Genomic DNA, 17,797 nt, shown 5'->3' on the forward strand with positions numbered 1-17,797 from the left:
GTGGCAGGACTGCTGGCTGCAGCCCCAAGATGGGGTGTGGGGCAGCCCCTCCAGCCTGGCTCAGAGCACAGCCATGCAGACTTGACCTCAGGCTAAGGTCTTGGGAGCCTCCATGGTACTGGCCTTGGCCAGATTAGTGGTATCCAGATGGTGTATACCCACAAGGGGTCAAGGTCTTTCTGAAGATAGAATTCAAAGCGTGGAAGGCTGGTGGCCAGGCAGGACCCTTGTTCATCAGAGGCTGGGATCTGCAGGTGACGGGGAGGAAGGGAAGTCAATGAAAGCAGGAACTAACAGTTCTTAACCACCTTCCTGTGTCCAAACAATATGGTAAGCACTCAGGTCAGGGGCACAAGAGACAGAAGGAACTATGAAACCCTCAGACTGGACAGGGAAGATGAGACCAGGCACAGAGTAACCAAGATCAGTATTTCTGGAATAACTTTTAGGAAGAAAATAGAAAACATTAGAAGACTCTACATGCTAACATTTATATTAAAAACCATGAATCAATCCAGTGTTTCTGATCACCTTCCCTATTCATAATTTTGACCTGGATAAAGAACTCTAGATGCTCCCTGCTCTCACAGAACCTGCAGTCTTGTTGAGACACTGGGAAGTGGGCTCAGGAAACAATCAGACACTAAGTGAAATAAACCAGGCCTACTTGGAAGGTGACCTTTCAGTAGGATTCATTTGCCAAAGCAGGCTGGAGGCTGGGGGTTGGTCCCCTGTTGCCTGTGGTCTTCCTTGGCCTGGCCTGTGTTGACTGTCCCCAACCTGTAGGACTGCTCTGGAACCTGTCCTCCACTGACGAGCTGAAGGAGGAGCTCATCGCCGACGCCCTGCCAGTGCTGGCCGACCGGGTCATCATTCCCTTCTCCGGCTGGTGTGATGGCAACAGCAACATGAGCCGGGAAATGGTGGACCCTGAAGTCTTCTTCAATGCCACGGGGTGCTTGAGGTGAGAGAAGAGTGTGCCCGTGGAGTCTTTTGGCCCCAGCCCTGGGCTTTGCCCAGGCAGCCCCATCTCGGGCAGGACTCAGCCAGGGAAGAGGACATAGAATGCAGTCTGCCTGGCACTGGTCTTCACAGGAAGACTCCAAGAAACGGACCCCCAGTGTTCCTGATGTCCCTGCACCCAGATAAGGATCGGGACTCCATGACCTCCTTTAAGGGACCACAAATGACTTCGTTAGAAATCTAAGAGTGGAAGTGCCAGATCTGAATACCCACACTGCTTCAACCATTTCCCTCTCCTCCGTTTCCCAAAAATCCATTTCTGGTACTCTCTTGAAGAGTGTCCTTTTAGACAAAAGGCGGCTGATGGGCTCCTAATGAGTCACTTCCCAGCCATGGTGCTAACACCAACTGCCACATTCATCGGCATGAAGATGGCACGGCTCTGCCCAGAGTCTCCTGCGTCCCCCCTTGGCAGGGAGGAGGGATGCGGGTATGCTCATTCCAGGAGTGCAGTTACAGGCTGGGTTGTGGGTGCTGGTATGGAGGTAAAGCCATGGAACGGATCTCCTTTGAGGATCATACCCTGCTCTGATGGCGTTTGTCTTCTCCAGCTCCTGGATGCTGCAGAGTGAGGGGTGCAGTGTCTCAGCTGGGGCTCCTCCCTGTCAGCCTCCAGCAGTGGCCTCCAGTGAGCAAAACTGGGGTGTTAGGGACCTGATGGGGCTGCAGGGCTATTGGTGGCAACAGGAACTACACTTGGCGGGCACCAGGCAGACAGTCCTGGAAGGAGCCCGCTGCTGGGGCAGAACACAGCTTCCACAGGGAGGGGGCATGTGGCCCCAGCCGAACACCCCTCGGCTCCTTTCCCAGATCTAGCCCTGGGCCCCACAGAGAAACTGGGCAGGCGAAGCTTCCAGCCCCCGTTCAACAGGTGCCCACTAGTGGTAGCACATGTGTCTTGGGCTGCTAGCTGCATTAGAGCCCTCAACAGTCATAAAAGTTACAGGCCTGGGGCCCAGTGGGAGGAAGGAGGGGTAGAAAGTGCTCAGTTCAGATGCGAGCCCGTCCAGCCTCAGCCACGATGGGGCGGAGTTGCCTGAAGGGTCTTTCCTTACTTCTTCCTCGTGCCTTTTGCCCTGCTCTCGTCCTACCAAACCTCCAACCTCATCCTCATCCCCTCGGCCCCCCTTCTGCCACCTGCTCTCCTCCCTGCGTGCCCCCCAACCACTCTCCACCCCCACCCCTCCTCCCCTGCCTCCTCACCCCCTCTCGGCTCTCTCCTGCAGGAACCTGAGCTCTGCCGATGCGGGCCGCCAGACCATGCGAAACTACACGGGGCTCATTGATTCCCTCATGGCCTATGTCCAGAACTGCGTGGCCGCCAGCCGCTGTGATGACAAGGTGAGTGAACCCAGGCAGCGCCCCACTCCAGCCCTGGACCCCGGTCCTCCTCTCGGAACAGCACTCCAAGGCCCAGGGCCTCCCCAGAATCAGTGAGGGCAGCTCCTTGGGCTCTAGGTCCTGGCATTTTTCTCTCCCAGGCTCCACAAGGCAGGTCTGCCCTTGAGGTGGCCTTTAAGGTATGGTTCAGTGACAGGACAGAGGCCCAGAGACGGGCCAGTGAAGGGGACGGCTGGCTGCAGAGTGCTCTGCTTGCCAGGGACAGTGGTTACAGGGCAGCTCCCCTGTCCCTCAATTAGAGGCTGTGTGAATGCGGACACTTCGTGACATCTCTGTTCCTCAGTGTGCACTTTACTCCAATGGAGATGATCATATCCTGTCTGCCTCCTGGGTTGGTTTAAGGCTCAGTTAGTTCATAAGCAAGACTCAAAGTGGGCCTGTGGCCAAGAGAGTGCTCCGCGAGCAGTCGCTGTCACTAGTGCCAAGCCCTACAGACGGCCCCGAGGAGCCCCACTGATACTCCGGGGATCCTACCTGCACCAAGGCTCCCTCTGCTACACTGGTTTCCCACTGCCCCCCAGTGAGGCCACTGGCCAAACCGCCCTCCTGTCCCCTTTGATCTTTGGGACACACTAGCACACACAGACAGGAAAAATCACAGAGGGAAGAGGAACTGAAGGCTGGATGTTTCCATCACGGCAGGACAGCAACTTGGGAGAATAGTGAGTTCCCACAGTCCCCGGGTGACCAGGGGACTGTCTGAGCGCCATGGGCTCTGGGTCTGGCATACAGTTTCCCAGTGGCCCACTCCTCCCCTGGAAGTGACAACAGGGCCTCAGGAGAGAGACAGTCCCGCGGAGGCTCAGCCAGCTCCCAGGGGTCATCATGTTTTCTTTTGCTGCGGATGCAGCATCCCCTCTACCTGTGTGACCCAGACCCAGTGACTCAGAGTCCCTTAAACACTAGCAGGGCCATTGGACGGTCAGTCTGCTGGCCCAAACCCCAGCCTGTTAACTGAGGACAAAGGCAAAGGCCTAGGAGAAGCTGCCACAGCCAAGTCCCAGGTCGCGGGTCTCACTGCCTGTGTGGACTTGGGATGGGTCAGCATCTCTGCTGTTGGAAGCTGAGGACGAGCCACACCATGGGGCAGTCGTAGGGCTTTGGAACCTAGATACATCCAGCGGCTCCCGAGGGAGAATGTGCCAGAACAGAGGTGTGTTCTTCAATAGCCCAGCCCGACCGCCAGTACCGTGGCTGTCGCACAGAAGCGGTGGCCGCTCTCTGTTGTGTCCTCCTGTGTGGGGGGCCCTGTGACAGGCACTTCCGGGTAGGCCTTCCCAGGAGCCCTGTGAAGCAGGTGACTTCAGTCCCATTTTCCGACTGAGAAAACCGGGGCCCAGAAGGTAAAGCAAGCCCCTCCAGTTCACGCAGCTAGGAAGCGACAGACCTGGGTTCGAGTCCAGACCCCGGGGAGCGTGACGGAGGGGCGGGATTTTCACTCAGGTCAGTGTTCCTCTGTCCTGGAACCTCTGAGAGGCTGCCTCTCTCTCGTGAGCAAGGGCGGCAGGGGAGCCTGGGATGCCATCGGGGTGTTGGGGAGGCCCGGGCTCAGGTGCCACACTTCTGCTTGGCCCCCAGTCCGTGGAGAACTGCATGTGTATCCTGCACAACCTGTCCTACCGCCTGGACGCTGAGGTGCCCACCCGCTACCGCCAGCTGGAGTACAACGCGCGCAACGCCTACACCGAGAAGTCCTCCACGGGCTGTTTCAGCAACAAGAGCGACAAGACGATGGTGAGCGATGGTGATGACAGAGTCAGGGCCTGCTCCCCACCAGGCAGCCCGCTGGGCTCAGCTGCCCGGTGTCTGCTTTCCTCTATCCCCCTCAAGCCTGAAACCAGCAAGAAGGGCTGAGCCCAGGCCAAAACCCTGGTCTCGGGCTGGTGTCGCGCTCTGGGAGCTGAGTCAAGGGCATTCGTCTGGCCTGCAGAGGGGATCTGTGTACTTGAGACTGTAAGAGCTCAGACCACCCAGAGGTCAAAAGCTCCCGCCCTCCATTGGCAGAGCTTATCCTCTCTTACCTGTGATTGATAAGCTCGGCCCCATCTTGTCCATTTCCCTGGAAGGTTTGGGGGAGCCAGGACTCTAAGCCCTCTCTGGCCTGGTTCCCACCAGCTCCCAGGCCTCCCAGGTCCCCCAGAGGCAGGAAGGTGCTGTGGAGGGAGGGTCAGTCTTCCCCACTGGGTACAACTGTGGAAACTGGGCTCTGGGCCACACCTGCTGACCCAGGGTGTGTCCGACTCAGAATCTGACTCTGGGAGGGGAGGAAGGATCATGGTGTGAAACCCAAAAGCAGCTGGAAGGTTTGGGCAGAGACTGGCCGGCAGCACAATCCCCGGGACCCCGAGATTGTTCTCTGCCTCCCTCGGAGACGGCCCGAAGGAGCAGGTCCCCTGTCCTCACTCACTTCTGCGGAGCTGCCGTAGTGAGAAAAGGGACACCAGGCAGGTGCTTCCCAGGTCTCTCCTATCAGGACCCAGGACCCTGGAGCTGGGAGGCACGCAGAAGGCTTGGGTTTGCTCCCTTCCCAAGGCTGCCTGCTGACCTGCCCTTTGTCCTCAGAACAACAACTATGACTGCCCCCTCCCGGAGGAGGAGACCAACCCCAAGGGCAGCAGCTGGCTGTACCATTCGGATGCCATCCGCACCTACCTGAACCTCATGGGCAAGAGCAAGAAAGATGCCACCTTGGAAGCCTGCGCGGGGGCCCTGCAGAACCTAACCGCCAGCAAGGGGCTGGTGAGGAGCGGCCCCTGCCCCACCCCCATTCCTCCAACTCAGGCCAGGCTCCACTCCCTTCCCTGTTCTCCCACGAGCGTGTCCACCGTCCGAGTCCTAGCAAACACCTGTGGCCTCCAGAGCTCGGCTCTGCAGGCATGAATAGAGGCAGTGTCCTCTGTGCTATGGGGGAGAGGAGGGAGGAGAAATAGCCCCGCCCTCTGGGAACTCCCAGGCAGTGGCAAAGCAAACCCACTCCTGCACGATTCTGTCTGTACTCACAGAGCCCCCTTAGTGTTGTGATTCCTGCCCCACGCTGGCCCTGTCTGGGGTGGGGGACAGAGATGAAGGGTATGTCTGTGGCGGGAAGAGTCTCCTGGGTGTTGAACTGGCAGAGGGAAAAATAGAGGGTTTGGAACATGAACGGATCTAGAGGAAAATGTGGCAGGACCAGCAGAGATTTTGAAACCAAATATAGTTTGGAGGACACGACGGAATGGCCCTGAGCCATAGGAGGCCTGTTGCAATCAACAAGCATTTAGATGGGGAGGCAGCCAACAATCCTTCATCTTTACTTAGGACAAAAGAGAATCAGTTGGAAGCAGGACCAGGGTGAATTGAGGTAAGGAAGGAACTTTCTTGACTATGAGAGGATGGGTCTGGGGGTCTTCAAGAACTCCAGACCAGCCGGGACCAGATTACAGCCAGGATGGCTTTGTTGCTAGAGCTGGCCTACTTCTAGGGGGCCCTGGATGGTATCTCCACGTGGGCACGGACCCTCTCCTACCCATCTTTGTCCTAGGCAAGTACCCAACAAATATGCGTTGGTTTCCCCGGAGGTAGGGAAGTTGGAAGGTGGTTCGATGCTTCTTTAATTGACAAATATCACTGACCATAAGGTTTCATGCGAGTAGACACAGATAGGACACGTCAGGAAGGCAGAGCTGAGACCCACAGCTGAGCAGGGGTATCTGACCCTTCTGTTAGACTGGGAGCCGATTCAGGGCCCCTGGGAGCCGATTCAGGGCCCCTGGGAGCCGATTCAGGGCCCCTGGGAGCAAGGGGTCTGAGACTACCCTCATCACCCATCTGGGCTCCAGGCTGATCCGGGAGTAGAGCTCAAGGTCAGGAGAGGTCAGGGTGCATTTCCGCCTGGGTGCTCTGTCTGTTCCAGCACATGAGCAAATTTGTGTCTCTCTTTGTCCGCGCTTCCAACGAGAAAGAGAAAAGATTCTGGGGTTTTTTCATTTGGGATTACCTGGCTTGCTTCCACCTCGGTGCCTGGGAAGCCACAGGCTAGGTCCTCACTCGGCCCTTCTTCCTCAGATGTCCAGCGGCATGAGCCAGTTGATTGGGCTCAAGGAAAAAGGCCTGCCCCAAATCGCTCGCCTCCTGCAATCCGGCAACTCTGACGTGGTGAGGTCTGGAGCCTCCCTCCTGAGCAACATGTCCCGCCACCCCGTGCTTCACCGCGCGATGGGTAAGCGCCCTCCACAACATCTGGTCAGCCCTCTCCCCCGGGCCACCGGCCAGGACTTGTCAGAACCCCGCTTTCCAGAGCTTGCTGTAAGGTCCCCCTCTAAATTTTCCCTCGCATTCCAAGAGGGGAAACTGGCCCATGAGGGGCATGGAGGTAGGAAGGGGCAGGTCCCCTGGAGATGGGGGTGGGAGGTGCAGGTGTGCAGAGGTCCCATCTGGGTCCCAAGCCCTGACTTGGAGCTAGAATGGAGCCTTGAGGGGTCACCTGTCTAGGAATCTGGTTGAGGGCAGCCGGGACTCTGGCCCCAGGAGGGAGCCCCTCAGCGTCTCTCTCCCTCAGTCATCTGAGCCCGTGCCTTCCACTGCTTTCTCTCAGGGAACCAAGTATTCCCAGAGGTGACCAGGCTCCTCACCAGTCACACTGGGAACACCAGCAACTCAGAAGACATCCTGTCCTCGGCCTGCTATACCGTGAGGAACCTGATGGCGTCCCAGCCACAGATGGCCAAGCAGTACTTCACCAGCAGCATGGTCAACAATGTCATCAACCTATGCCGTAGCAGGTGGGCGGCGGGCGGTCTCCTCCCCAGCCCCCCTCACCCCTCACCCCCGCCCCATGCAGAGCAGGCTGTCTTGCGACTCCTGCAAAGTCTCAGAGGCAGGCGGAAGCAGCAGCTAGAATGGACAGGAGAGCAGGGCGGGGGAAGCTTGGGTGCAGAGAAGTTCCAGAAGCCAGGAGCACTGTGGGGCTCAGTCCCAACAGGCAGGCCCTGGGGCTGCACAAAGGGGACAGAGGCAGTGTGTTCCCCACTGCGGGTCACCAGAGGACATTGGGTCCTTAGAGCATCAGCAGGAGGCATGGAGCAGCAGACCCCACATGGGGGAACTTTATTCTGCTCCAGGGGACTTTCTCCTCCCAGGACAAGGGCTGGGGGACCTTCCCCCTTACAGCCCGCAAGGAGAATCCTAGGACACCTCTAAGTGGGCAGGGCCGTGGGGTCGTGCCCACTGCACAGAGCGAGCCTGATGGGGCTCCTTTCTCATGCACCTCTGGGGCCTCCCACATCTCTAAGACCTGAAGGGGAGGGAAGGAGGGGGGAGGGGGCTCGTTCTCAGGCCTCCCTGAGTCTCACCCCACAAATGAACTTCCTGCCTGCCCAGTGCCTCACCCAAGGCTGCAGAGGCTGCCCGCCTCCTCCTGTCTGACATGTGGTCCAGCAAGGAACTGCAGGGAGTCCTCAGACAGGTAAGGGCCCGCACTGTTGACCCCTCCCCAGGAGGCTCTCCTGCACTTGCCCTGCACGGAATCAAGTCCGAGTGGGGCAAGGAGAGAGAGGCAGAATGTTCCGCCCCACCCCAGGGGGAAAGGGAGCTATCCTCCAGACAGAGAGAATCAGAACTAAGAGACCAATGTGCGTGACGATGAACTTGATCACACTCTGAACAAACCTCTAGGCTAGAATTCTGGGAGGATGCCTAGTGCCCGGAGGGCAGAGGGAATCGAGGAAATGTGATGTGCTCTGTGACTGCAGAGGTAGGTTTGGGCAGATTACAAACCCCTTGAATCTCTGTGAGAGTTTGCCCTTAGTACTGGGGAGCCATTGAGGATTTTAGGTAGAGAGTGTCATGATTAAAGCAACACTTGGAAGTCTCCCTCATCGCCAGGGACAGGGCAGAGGGGACCGAAAGATGCTGGGGTAGCTGTATTTGTCCAGTGGTGACCCTCGCTCCTCTCTGTTCTCAACACCTCCCAACCTCGTCAAACACAAAGTCCTACCTTAGGTCTTAGTTCACCAAATCTCTCCACACTGGCCTCTCCCACTCCTGCGGCCACCATTCTTTAGACAGATGTCAACAGTGGTGAGGCCAGAACAAGGACAGGACACAGAAGAGACAGACTGGCCAGACTGACCGTGCTCAAGTGCAAGCCTAGAGAGCCTGTGGTCACATGAGCAGAAAGAGATCTGTTGGGGAGAGGCCAAGTAGGCTTTGCGGGGAGAGGGAGAGCAGTCCCAATTTTAAGAGGTCAAGTCTGAGGGGATTGGATTGGGGCGTGGGGGTGGGACCCGAGGAGAGAGGCCAGGCTCCCACCCAGACAGGAGCACAGGGCAGGTGGAAGCCCCAAGAGCAGGCAGGACCATCATGGGGCACAAGTGCATGGGTGAGCCTTGGAGAATAAGGGCAGAAGCTTGGAGAAGACCCTCACCTAGGGGACAAGGATAGCGAAAGACCAGGGAGCCAGGAGGAGCTGTACCACCTAGCCAGGACAGGGCTGCAGCCCATGTGGGAGGAGAAAGCCCAGGAGCGGGAGCAGGTGAGTGGCAGTTCCGAGGACCACCGAGGCAGCTGGGAGGACGGAAACCAGGGAGGCCCCTGGATGTGGCGATCTGAAGTCCCAGGCCATGGTAAGAGCACTGTTGGCAAAGCAGGGGGAGCCCTTGGGGTCCCTGCCATGGGCAAGGAGGGATGGGGATGGGGAGAGGTGGAGGAGGGCAGAGGGGAGAACCGCTCTCCTCAGTGTAGCCCAGAAAGGGGAGAGACAGAGGCATGGGTAAAAGGCCCCTGTTTAATGACAGAGGGGACCCAAGCATCTCTGTCATGAGATGAAGAATGGGCAGAGCAGAAGACAGTGAAGGGGCAGGAGGATGAGGAAGACCACAGAACAGAGAGGCCACAGAGGGTCAGGGATGGCCTGATCAGGTAGGAGAGGAGATAGGAAGACACCTGCCCTGGGGCAGAAGGAGGAACTAACCCTTCCTCCAGCAAGGCAGGGAGACAGGAAGGACCAGGTGGTCAAGGTCGACTGGGGAAGTCTGAAGGCCATGGCCAGTGGTGGTCCATGTCCTCTGTTGGACAACCCAGTGCTCCTTCCCAGCAGTAGTATGGTGTGGGCAGGCTTGGCCATATGGCAGCTGCCAGGGAGACTCCATAGAAGGGAGGTAGGTAAAGAGACTGGGTGAGAACTTCCTCAAGCTGTTCCATAGTGGTCCAGAAAGTTCAGCTCACCCAGAAATACTGACACGACACCCACCCTAAGGCACCCAGAGAGTCCCCTTGCCAGCATGCTTGTGTTCAGCGTCAGTGGGAACCAGCCTCGTCATCCAATCCCTGTGGCTCCCTCTAGCCATGCTTCACAGCAGCTTGGACATAACAAGGGTCGTGTTTCTGTCCCCAGAGCTCCCGCACTTGCACTGCCCGCTGGGTCCCTGCAGCCACAGTGAAGCCAACCATGGGGCTTGGTTGCACCCCACAGAATGGGAGTTTGCCTTGATGCTGTGGGTCAGGGCAGGAGCAGGGCTGGGACCCAGGAATTCCCACTCCTGGGCTCTCTCCACCAAATCCAGCCAAGCTCAACAGGAACAAACAAGCCGATCTGTGTTGGAAAAACCAACGTCATATGATTCAGGCCCAGACCAAGTAGGCCTCAGGCTTTGAACCACCTGGTGTCTAGATCCCTCATGTTCCCACAGGCCAGTGAGAGCTGACAGACTCTCAGAGTCCTTCTCAAGGGCGTCTGGGCCCCGTCTGCTGTCCCCATGCACTCCAAAGCATTTATTGAGCACCTGCAGCATGCCAGGAGACATAACAGAAACAAGATTCCGTCACTCCCCAGCAGGAGCTCAGGGACGGGTGGGGCTGCAGGTGGGAGAGCAGACAGGTAAACCGAGCCCACGGCGCGGCGGCTCCTCGCTACCAGCACCAGACGCCTCTCTGGTAGACGTGTCCTCGTTGCCGAGAGCTCGGTCAAGACTTGGGAAAAAAAAAAAAAAAAAGAAAGAACAGGGACAGTCAGAAGGAGGAAAAACAAACAGCTTTCTAATCTGATTTTGGTTATCATTCTGTGTATAGAGTAATGAATAACAGCTTAAATCCTTATGCCTTAATTCAGATTTCTGTGGATCTGCCTAGGAAATTCAGAAGCGCTGATGGGAGCCCAGACACCCAGGCAATTTACTGACCCATGGATGTCAATGGCCTTATGTTTGGTTGCACATTTAATCAGGCCAGGTTTAGCCCTGACACACATATCTAATGAATCCAGAGGGCTCTGGCTCAAGGCCAAGGACACTCTGGGAGGGCAGTGTCTGGCTCAAGGCCAGGGACACTCTGGGAGGGCAGTGCTGGCTCAAGGCCAAGGACACTCCAGGAGGGCAGTGTCTGGCCCCATGGGAAGTCACATACTCTCATCCTAGAGTATTTCACGCAGTCTCTGTTTCTTTCCCCTGCAGCAAGGCTTGGATAGGAACATGCTGGGAAGCTTAGCCGGGCCCAACAGCCTCAGGAACTTCACCTCCCGATTCTAAGAAGGGGCTGCCCCAGCAAGTACAGATCGCAGGTAAGGATCGGCTCCCCCAGGGCAGAGGCACATCCAGGACACCTGCAGCAGCCTCAGCTGGTCTCAGAGGCATAGGCCAGGCCTGTGCTCCCCAGGAGCACAGAAGAATCCTTCGATCTGGCAGATAGCCTAACTGTGGCCGACACAAAGCCTGTGATGACAACTGTATAGGCTACTCAGCCAGGGCGCCATGGGCTGTCCCACCACAGTACATTAGGGATATATGATGTCCTGATAGCATCAGCAGGCCAGAGGTCTGGGCAGAACTTCTAGGTACGGCTGTGTAGGTTACGCACTGCACAACCTAGGTGGTGCCCTACACGTGGATATGGTATGAATGCCCCCCACCCTGCAGTGATACAATATGTCAGTCTGGGTTTGCACACCTACAGCTCACTTTCTTATCCTTTTCATAATTCACTTTCCAGTCTGCACATGCCTAATGTGGATAAGCTTGTTTCTAGCTGCTGATTCCAGGGACCAAAAACTCAGAACCAGTATCTATGACAAAGGCCTGCAAGCCTTAGCTTCCAGTGGCATCACCTGGTGCTTCCTAAAACACACACTCCTGGCCCCAATCCCAGCAGTTCTGACTCTGGAAAGTGCATTACTAAACAATCATCCCAGGACTTTCTGAGGCAGGTGACATCACCAACCTTCCCTAGAGGGTCACCAGAGATGGCCCTGGTGTGGAGCCATCTGCAGAGAGCCAGGGGCGAGGACAGGGCCTCCTGAGCTGAAGGAAGCTTCTCAGCACCCTGGCTCTGTGCCAGCATGCCATCACCTGAGGAGGGTCCTGGTGGGGGAGGTGGCTGTGACCGTGGTCCAGGCAAAAATAAATACGTCAGACACCTTCTCCTGGCAGAAGAGCTTCAACAACAATGAGGATGGGAAAAGAGAGAAGACAAAAGTCAATAGATTCTCAGCAAGTGACATCTGGACCCTCAGCACTGTGTGGGGCCCGGTGCTGGCCCAACAGGGTGGGCGTGGTGGGAAGGGACAAAGCCGACACACTTCTGGCTAGCAAGAGCGACCTACAAATGTGTCAAGGGCGACTGGGAATGCCCTGGCTGGCCTGGGGAAATATCCTTGGGGTTGTGGGTGAAAAGTGGGGGGCAGCATTGGCTAGACCTACTGGTGTGGGGGTGTCTCCCTGGAAATGCTAACCAGATGACCTCTCCTTTTCCAGAAATGACACAACCCAGCTGAGACGACCTCAGGCCTTGCTGGAAGGGTGATTCTTCGCACCCTGTGCAGTTTTGGAAAAGTTCCACTGCAACTGAAAGCAAACCTCAAAACTGTGGCTGATGAAAATATTTTTAGATTTTTTTTTTCCTTGGGGGAACTGGCAGGCAAGGGGGGTTGGGAAGGGTGGGCAGGGGGACTTTTCTTGAGTTAAAGGGGCTTATGTTTCATGTCAATACTTCTTTCGCTGAGAAATGGTATGTATATATATATGTATAATGTAAGTGTGTGTGTGTGTGTGTGCACGCGCGCATGCTTGTGCGTGAGTGCCTAAAAGCACGACCACAAACTTCAAGGAGCTAAGTAAGCTGTTTCTGCCGCTCATGAGGTGGTCAAAAGGACTCTCACTCTCCCACATTTCCTCCACGACTTGCGCTCTTTGTTGAGCTGTCCGTAGTTCCCAAAATGTGTCATGCCAGGGCAAGGGGCCCGCACCAGGGTCGGGTCCACGAGAAGCCTAGAGGGAACCATCCCTGGGGCAAGGGGAGCTGGGAGGGGAGCGTAACCGGGGCCGGGGTCCTGCCGGAAGGGAGGCTGGCAGGGCTGTTGGAGTTCAGTGTAGCTCATGGGAAACTTTAGTTGTCTGATCACACCTCCCTTCCCGCAGGGCCACAGGACCTGGGGCTGGATGGGGTTGGGGCTCCAGGGGACGGGCAAGGACAGTCACGCTTGCTTTGCTATCTGAAGTCTGCTCTGGGGGCGTAGGAGCCAGAGGGATGGGACTGGCCATGGTCTTGGGCTGCCATACCTGTCAGAGGGGGCTCAGCCTGCAAAGTCCCTGCCTTCAGGGGCTTGTCATCTGTTTGTTTCGGGAGAAAGAAGGCAAAATGGTCCTCAAAGTCAAAGAGCTATTTGGGGAATGGCTGTTAGGTCTTCATATTCCTGGTGGGGAGGGGGACAGGCTGGGTCGGACAGGCAGCCGTGCCAGGCTCCTGTGGGACAGTTGGCACTTTGGAAGTTAACCAGGAGCCGACTTCCCTGCTGAGACCCAAGAGAGGGAGTGTTTGGGTCTCGAGAGACTTGGAAGATGGAAATTTGGATAGACCAGGAAAGGAAGCTGGTAGCCCAAGGCTGATCCTACCTTCCCCAGGAAAGGAAGCTGGTAGCCCAAGGCTGATCCTACTTTCCCCAGGAAAGGAAGCTGGTAGCCCAAGGCTGATCCTACCTTTCCCTGAACCCCAGCCTTCCCATCTCCACTCTGTCTTGGGGAAAAGCACAGAGGATGTGATAGAAGAAGCTTGTCAGGGACACCTGCCACCCCAAGGCCCCAGACTCTTGTGCATTTCAGAGAAATAGTAGTAGAAGGACCTCCCGACTGCCTCATGGGAAAGCTTGCTGTCAGCAGCCCTCGGTATACGCTGTAGGGTAGAGCAGAACATGGGTTCCCAAGGCTTCCTGACGTCTGCCTCCGTCTCCCGTACTAACACTGTTGGTGTCAGCTAGGAATTAGCTGCCTGGTCCACAGCCTTCTCTAGAAGAATAAAAGGTGCTTCTCACTCTTCTTTCCTCCTCATCAGCCTTCCAGGCCCTCTGCTCCCCAGCCCGCTTTACCCCCCATCCAACCCCGCTTCTTACCCCAGCAGTCAAAACCGAAAAGTACCCTTCTGGACGAAGGATGTGCCTGCTAAGACATGTAACAGACTGTGGCCAGACCTGTGATTACAGGCCATTTAATCAGTGTCCCCTGCTGCTGTGGGTCCGAGATGCCCTTCCCCCTTTTAGCTCATGATGGAAGGCCTCCTCCTGACTCCCTCTCCCTCAGGGGCCACATGGGAGTGTGGTCCCACCAGGCCGTCCAGGGCATAGGTTCCTTGGTGACCAAGGCTCAGAGGAAGTCATTTCTTTAAAAAAAAAAAATACGTGCAGAGCACCAAGATATGCCAGGCAGTGTTGTAAGCCCTCAGCATACATCCACGAACAAACAGACCACAGCCCCGTCCTCGTGCAGCTTACATTCTCAGAGAGGAAGGAGGACACATGGGGTGCTTGACTTTGGGGATCCCCCTCCCAGTGTGAGAGGATTGTCCAGTCAGGGCGAGAGGGAAAGAGCCCACGATCGGTGAGTCTGTGGTGAGTGGCCCCCAGGGAAATGCCCCTTACCTTAGCGCTGCCCTCACTTTCTGCCACTCCGCTCCTCGGCTGGATTTGTCACCAGCTAGGGTGACGAACCAGGTGGGTCCAGCCCTCTGCCTTGGGGAGGAGCGGGCTAAAATGAACAGTTAGGCCAGACCTGAGTTTGTAATCTCTCTTGTGCTTTCTCCGGCTGGCCAGCTGGGCCCGACACCTGGGCCTCTGACCCGTGGCTGTCCCTTTGGAAGAGACAGCACTGAGAGAGTCCTGAGGATGCATCTCCTAGTCAGGGAGGAGGGGTTTGCCCAAGGATGGCTTGGTATCTTTGGCCCACACCGGCCTCATGCTAGCAGAGCTGACACCCGAAGCAAGGGATTCCACTTTGGGGCCAGTGAGGAAGGGCACAGACCACTCCGTCTCTGCCTGTCCCGGCCCTGACCCCAGGATCTCCTGTGCTTCAGATAGATCTGGTCATTGGCTGCCAGCAGCCTCTCCAGGGGGGCCAGACCAGTGTCGCAGACCCCATGCTTTCCCTCATGATGCAGTGAAGGGTTTTCTCCAGATACGGAGACAGTGATAGTCTCTCTTGTCCACCCCCAAAGCCTGGCTGAAAGGTGGGATGGTCAGGAGGAGGAAGGCTGGGAGGATGGCATGGGCAGGGGGAGATGGGCAGAGGGAAACCCGGGGGATGATACTGGAGGTATCCTGGAACCCATCTAGAGCCCAGCCTTCCCTTTGCCCCATGTTTGTATAAGGACCTCGCACTGGCCAGGCCCAGTTTCCCTGTGTGATGCATTATGTATTTGCTTTTGTGGAAATATAGGAAATCAATAAATTGCTGGCATTTCTTTGAACTTCTTCGAGCAGTGGATTATTTGGGGGTGCCGGTGAGGAAAGAAGAGCTGCTCACTCCCTCCCAGGCTCTCCTTTCACTGAGCCTGTGCCAGGCTAGGACTGAGCACCACCTGAGGGAGACGGGGACCACCACGCAAAGGCCCCTGCCCCATGTCCGCACATCTGAGCCCCACAGGGGCTCCATGACACCAGCACCCTCCCTCCAGCAGGAGGGAGTACGCCCATATCACAGAGCTTGGAGAGGGAAAAGGAGCCCCACCCATGAATGCACCAGGCAGAGCAGCTGTAGGGAAAGGAACTTCAAGGGCATTAGAAGAACCCAAGTTTACTGAAAGTGCATCCTACCTGCGTCCTGTATGGGGCGCTTGGAGCATCACAAAAGCAGAGGATGCAGTGGGCCCCGGCCACAAGAGGGCCATACACCATAGACCATACACCATAGACACACATGGGGAATTTTCTAAGACACAGCTGATAAATTCCAAGTGGTGGTCTGAACATAACCACTGTAAGCCATCACTGAGTGTCAGGGCCCTCTGGGTGGGGAAGGCTGAGAAAGCTGAGGAAAGTGTTAAAGAGGAGCTCTTCCCAGCTCGGGAGGGTGGTTCCTGGCACGGGCTCTCTAGAGAGCCATGACCCTAACTTTCTGGGCCATCTCTTGGCTCCGTAATGGTCAGGGCAACCTGGGAGGAGAGGCTGCACCTCAGCCCAGTGGGAGGAAGGTGGCCTGTCTGTGGCCTAGATTGTTAATACAGTCAGTCTGAGGCCCCGGAAAATGCCTTGACCTGAAAACATGTATTGGCTCTGAAGTGTGAGCTCCAATACAAATTGAAAATCAAGAAATGTCAGATGGTTAAGCTTTCCTTCCAATAGCGCACACACACAAACACACAACTTACAAGTGTGCTGCTCTCTGAATCTTTGCAAACTGAACACACCATGCAACCAACACCCAGATCAAGAATGGAACGTTACCAGCACCCGAAGTCCCCCTCAAGGCCCCGCTTGCCGAGGGTCACCACTATCCAGACTTGTAACGCCGTAGAGTCATTTTGCCTGTTTGGCACTCTGTATGAATGGAGCCAGGCTGTCGCTTGCTGTGTCCGGCTTCCCTAGCTCATGGGCATCAGGTTCATCCATTACTATCGTATGTCACCTTCACGGCTGTGAACTTGGAAGTCCAATGCAGGACAATGCTGCAACGCAACATACGGTCTGACAGCACCATCATGGTTCTATCTAGGATTTCTAAGCATCTGGAAATAATGTATGGATTAGCCATCTCCCTTCCCCCAAAGTTCCCACATGTGGTGTGATCACTGGGAAATTAAAACTAACAGCAAAGAAGTTTCACTTCATGTGGGTGTGGGTGCATCTAATATGTTGGCATGGCAAAGGGCTCCAAAGGTCCTGCATTGGCCATCACTGGCCAAGAGAGTGACAGGCCCCTTTCTGGCCCTTCAGGCTACTAGCCTATGAACAAGGGAGGGCCCTGCGGTCCAGGAGCAGAGGGCAGGACAAAACTGGGGGGCCACCGGGAGCAACTGGAAGCTTAGATGGTGCCAAGGGAAGGGTCCCAGGGTCCTCGAGACAGACTCTCCCAGACTCCCATGGGCAAGCTGCGGACGGCTCTCTATCCCTGAGCCTTGAAGTCATTTCCTCCTGTCCCTTTGCAGATGGCCTGGCCTACGGCCCGGATCCCCCCGGTAGTCCCAGCTACTCTAGAGACAAAGCAGTCTTTGTGCTTCACTTCTCAAAACTCAGGTCATTCTGTTGCCCAACAGGCTCAGAGAAAGAATGAACAGAAGTTGTTAATAACAATAGTCTTTTTACTTAAGGGGCCAAAAAATCACCCCATTAACCTTTCAAAGATTTAAGGTATTCATTTTCTGTTTTGAGCTTTGCCTCATTCTAGTGAGGCAAGCAGAGCTCTGAGTATTACATTCCAATATGTAGATTAAGAGAGAAATTGTCTTACCCAGACTCACATTGTTAAGTGTGTGGCAGACCACAAGCATCCTCTGTCCCAGCCCAGGCGTGTACTCTGATCGACTCCCACGAGCCTTCCCAACTGTTGGGGGCTTAGGACGGGATAAGACCCCGATACAAAGGTAGGACTGTGCACATTGTAGCCCAGTGGTCCAGAAGCTCACGCCACCTTGAGGCATGCTAAGACTGCTCGTCGTATGAGCGTGGGTTGCTATGCAGACGTGCTGATGAGTAGAAAGTTCTGGTTTGTGGCATATCAGGTACCTGAAACCACGGTGACGATCATCTAGTCTGGGGCCACCTGGTTTGGTGGGTCAGCATATGGGGCCAATGGACCCCAGCAGGCCTGCCCTAACCTAACTGGTCATCCTTCAGACACCTGTGTCTGCATCAGCAGAGTACAAATGTCACCAAGTAGTATGTCTGCCCTCTCCTCAAAGGCGATGAACCCCACAGACGGCAGATCAGCAGACACATGCCATATAAGAAAGGGCTGCCTGCTCCCAATGTTACAGGCCCATGAATCAACCATTAAGAAGTTTCATGATTGGTGAATTAAAAAAATTTTCCATATTAATCAAGGCTCAAATCTCTGGGCTGTAATCCTACCCCCTCTACACAAAGCCGTTAAAATCCTGCTCTCTACACCTCACTCAGAAAGGAAGCTTCCACCAGCTCTCC

At 55.9% G+C, this 17,797-nt stretch overlaps 1 protein-coding gene across 1 annotated transcript in view; it reads left to right on the top strand.

Annotated features, from left to right (window-relative positions):
* Window positions 1-13,141, top strand: part of PKP1 (plakophilin 1) — a 47,556-nt gene extending 34,415 nt beyond the window's left edge. Inside the window, exons 6-14 of the mRNA XM_032878236.1 lie at window positions 787-964; window positions 2,250-2,364; window positions 4,003-4,158; window positions 4,987-5,163; window positions 6,469-6,622; window positions 6,998-7,184; window positions 7,783-7,867; window positions 10,851-10,957; window positions 12,147-13,141. Of these exons, the coding sequence (XP_032734127.1) occupies window positions 787-964; window positions 2,250-2,364; window positions 4,003-4,158; window positions 4,987-5,163; window positions 6,469-6,622; window positions 6,998-7,184; window positions 7,783-7,867; window positions 10,851-10,925 (1,127 nt within the window). The 3' untranslated portion in view covers window positions 10,926-10,957; window positions 12,147-13,141. The remainder of the gene's footprint in view (window positions 1-786; window positions 965-2,249; window positions 2,365-4,002; window positions 4,159-4,986; window positions 5,164-6,468; window positions 6,623-6,997; window positions 7,185-7,782; window positions 7,868-10,850; window positions 10,958-12,146) is intronic.
* The last annotated feature ends 4,656 nt before the right edge of the window (window positions 13,142-17,797 follow it).

This window comes from Lontra canadensis, unplaced genomic scaffold (genome assembly GCF_010015895.1).
Source record: "Lontra canadensis isolate GAN:19392208 unplaced genomic scaffold, GSC_riverotter_1.0 scaffold63, whole genome shotgun sequence".
NCBI lineage: Eukaryota > Metazoa > Chordata > Mammalia > Carnivora > Mustelidae > Lontra > Lontra canadensis.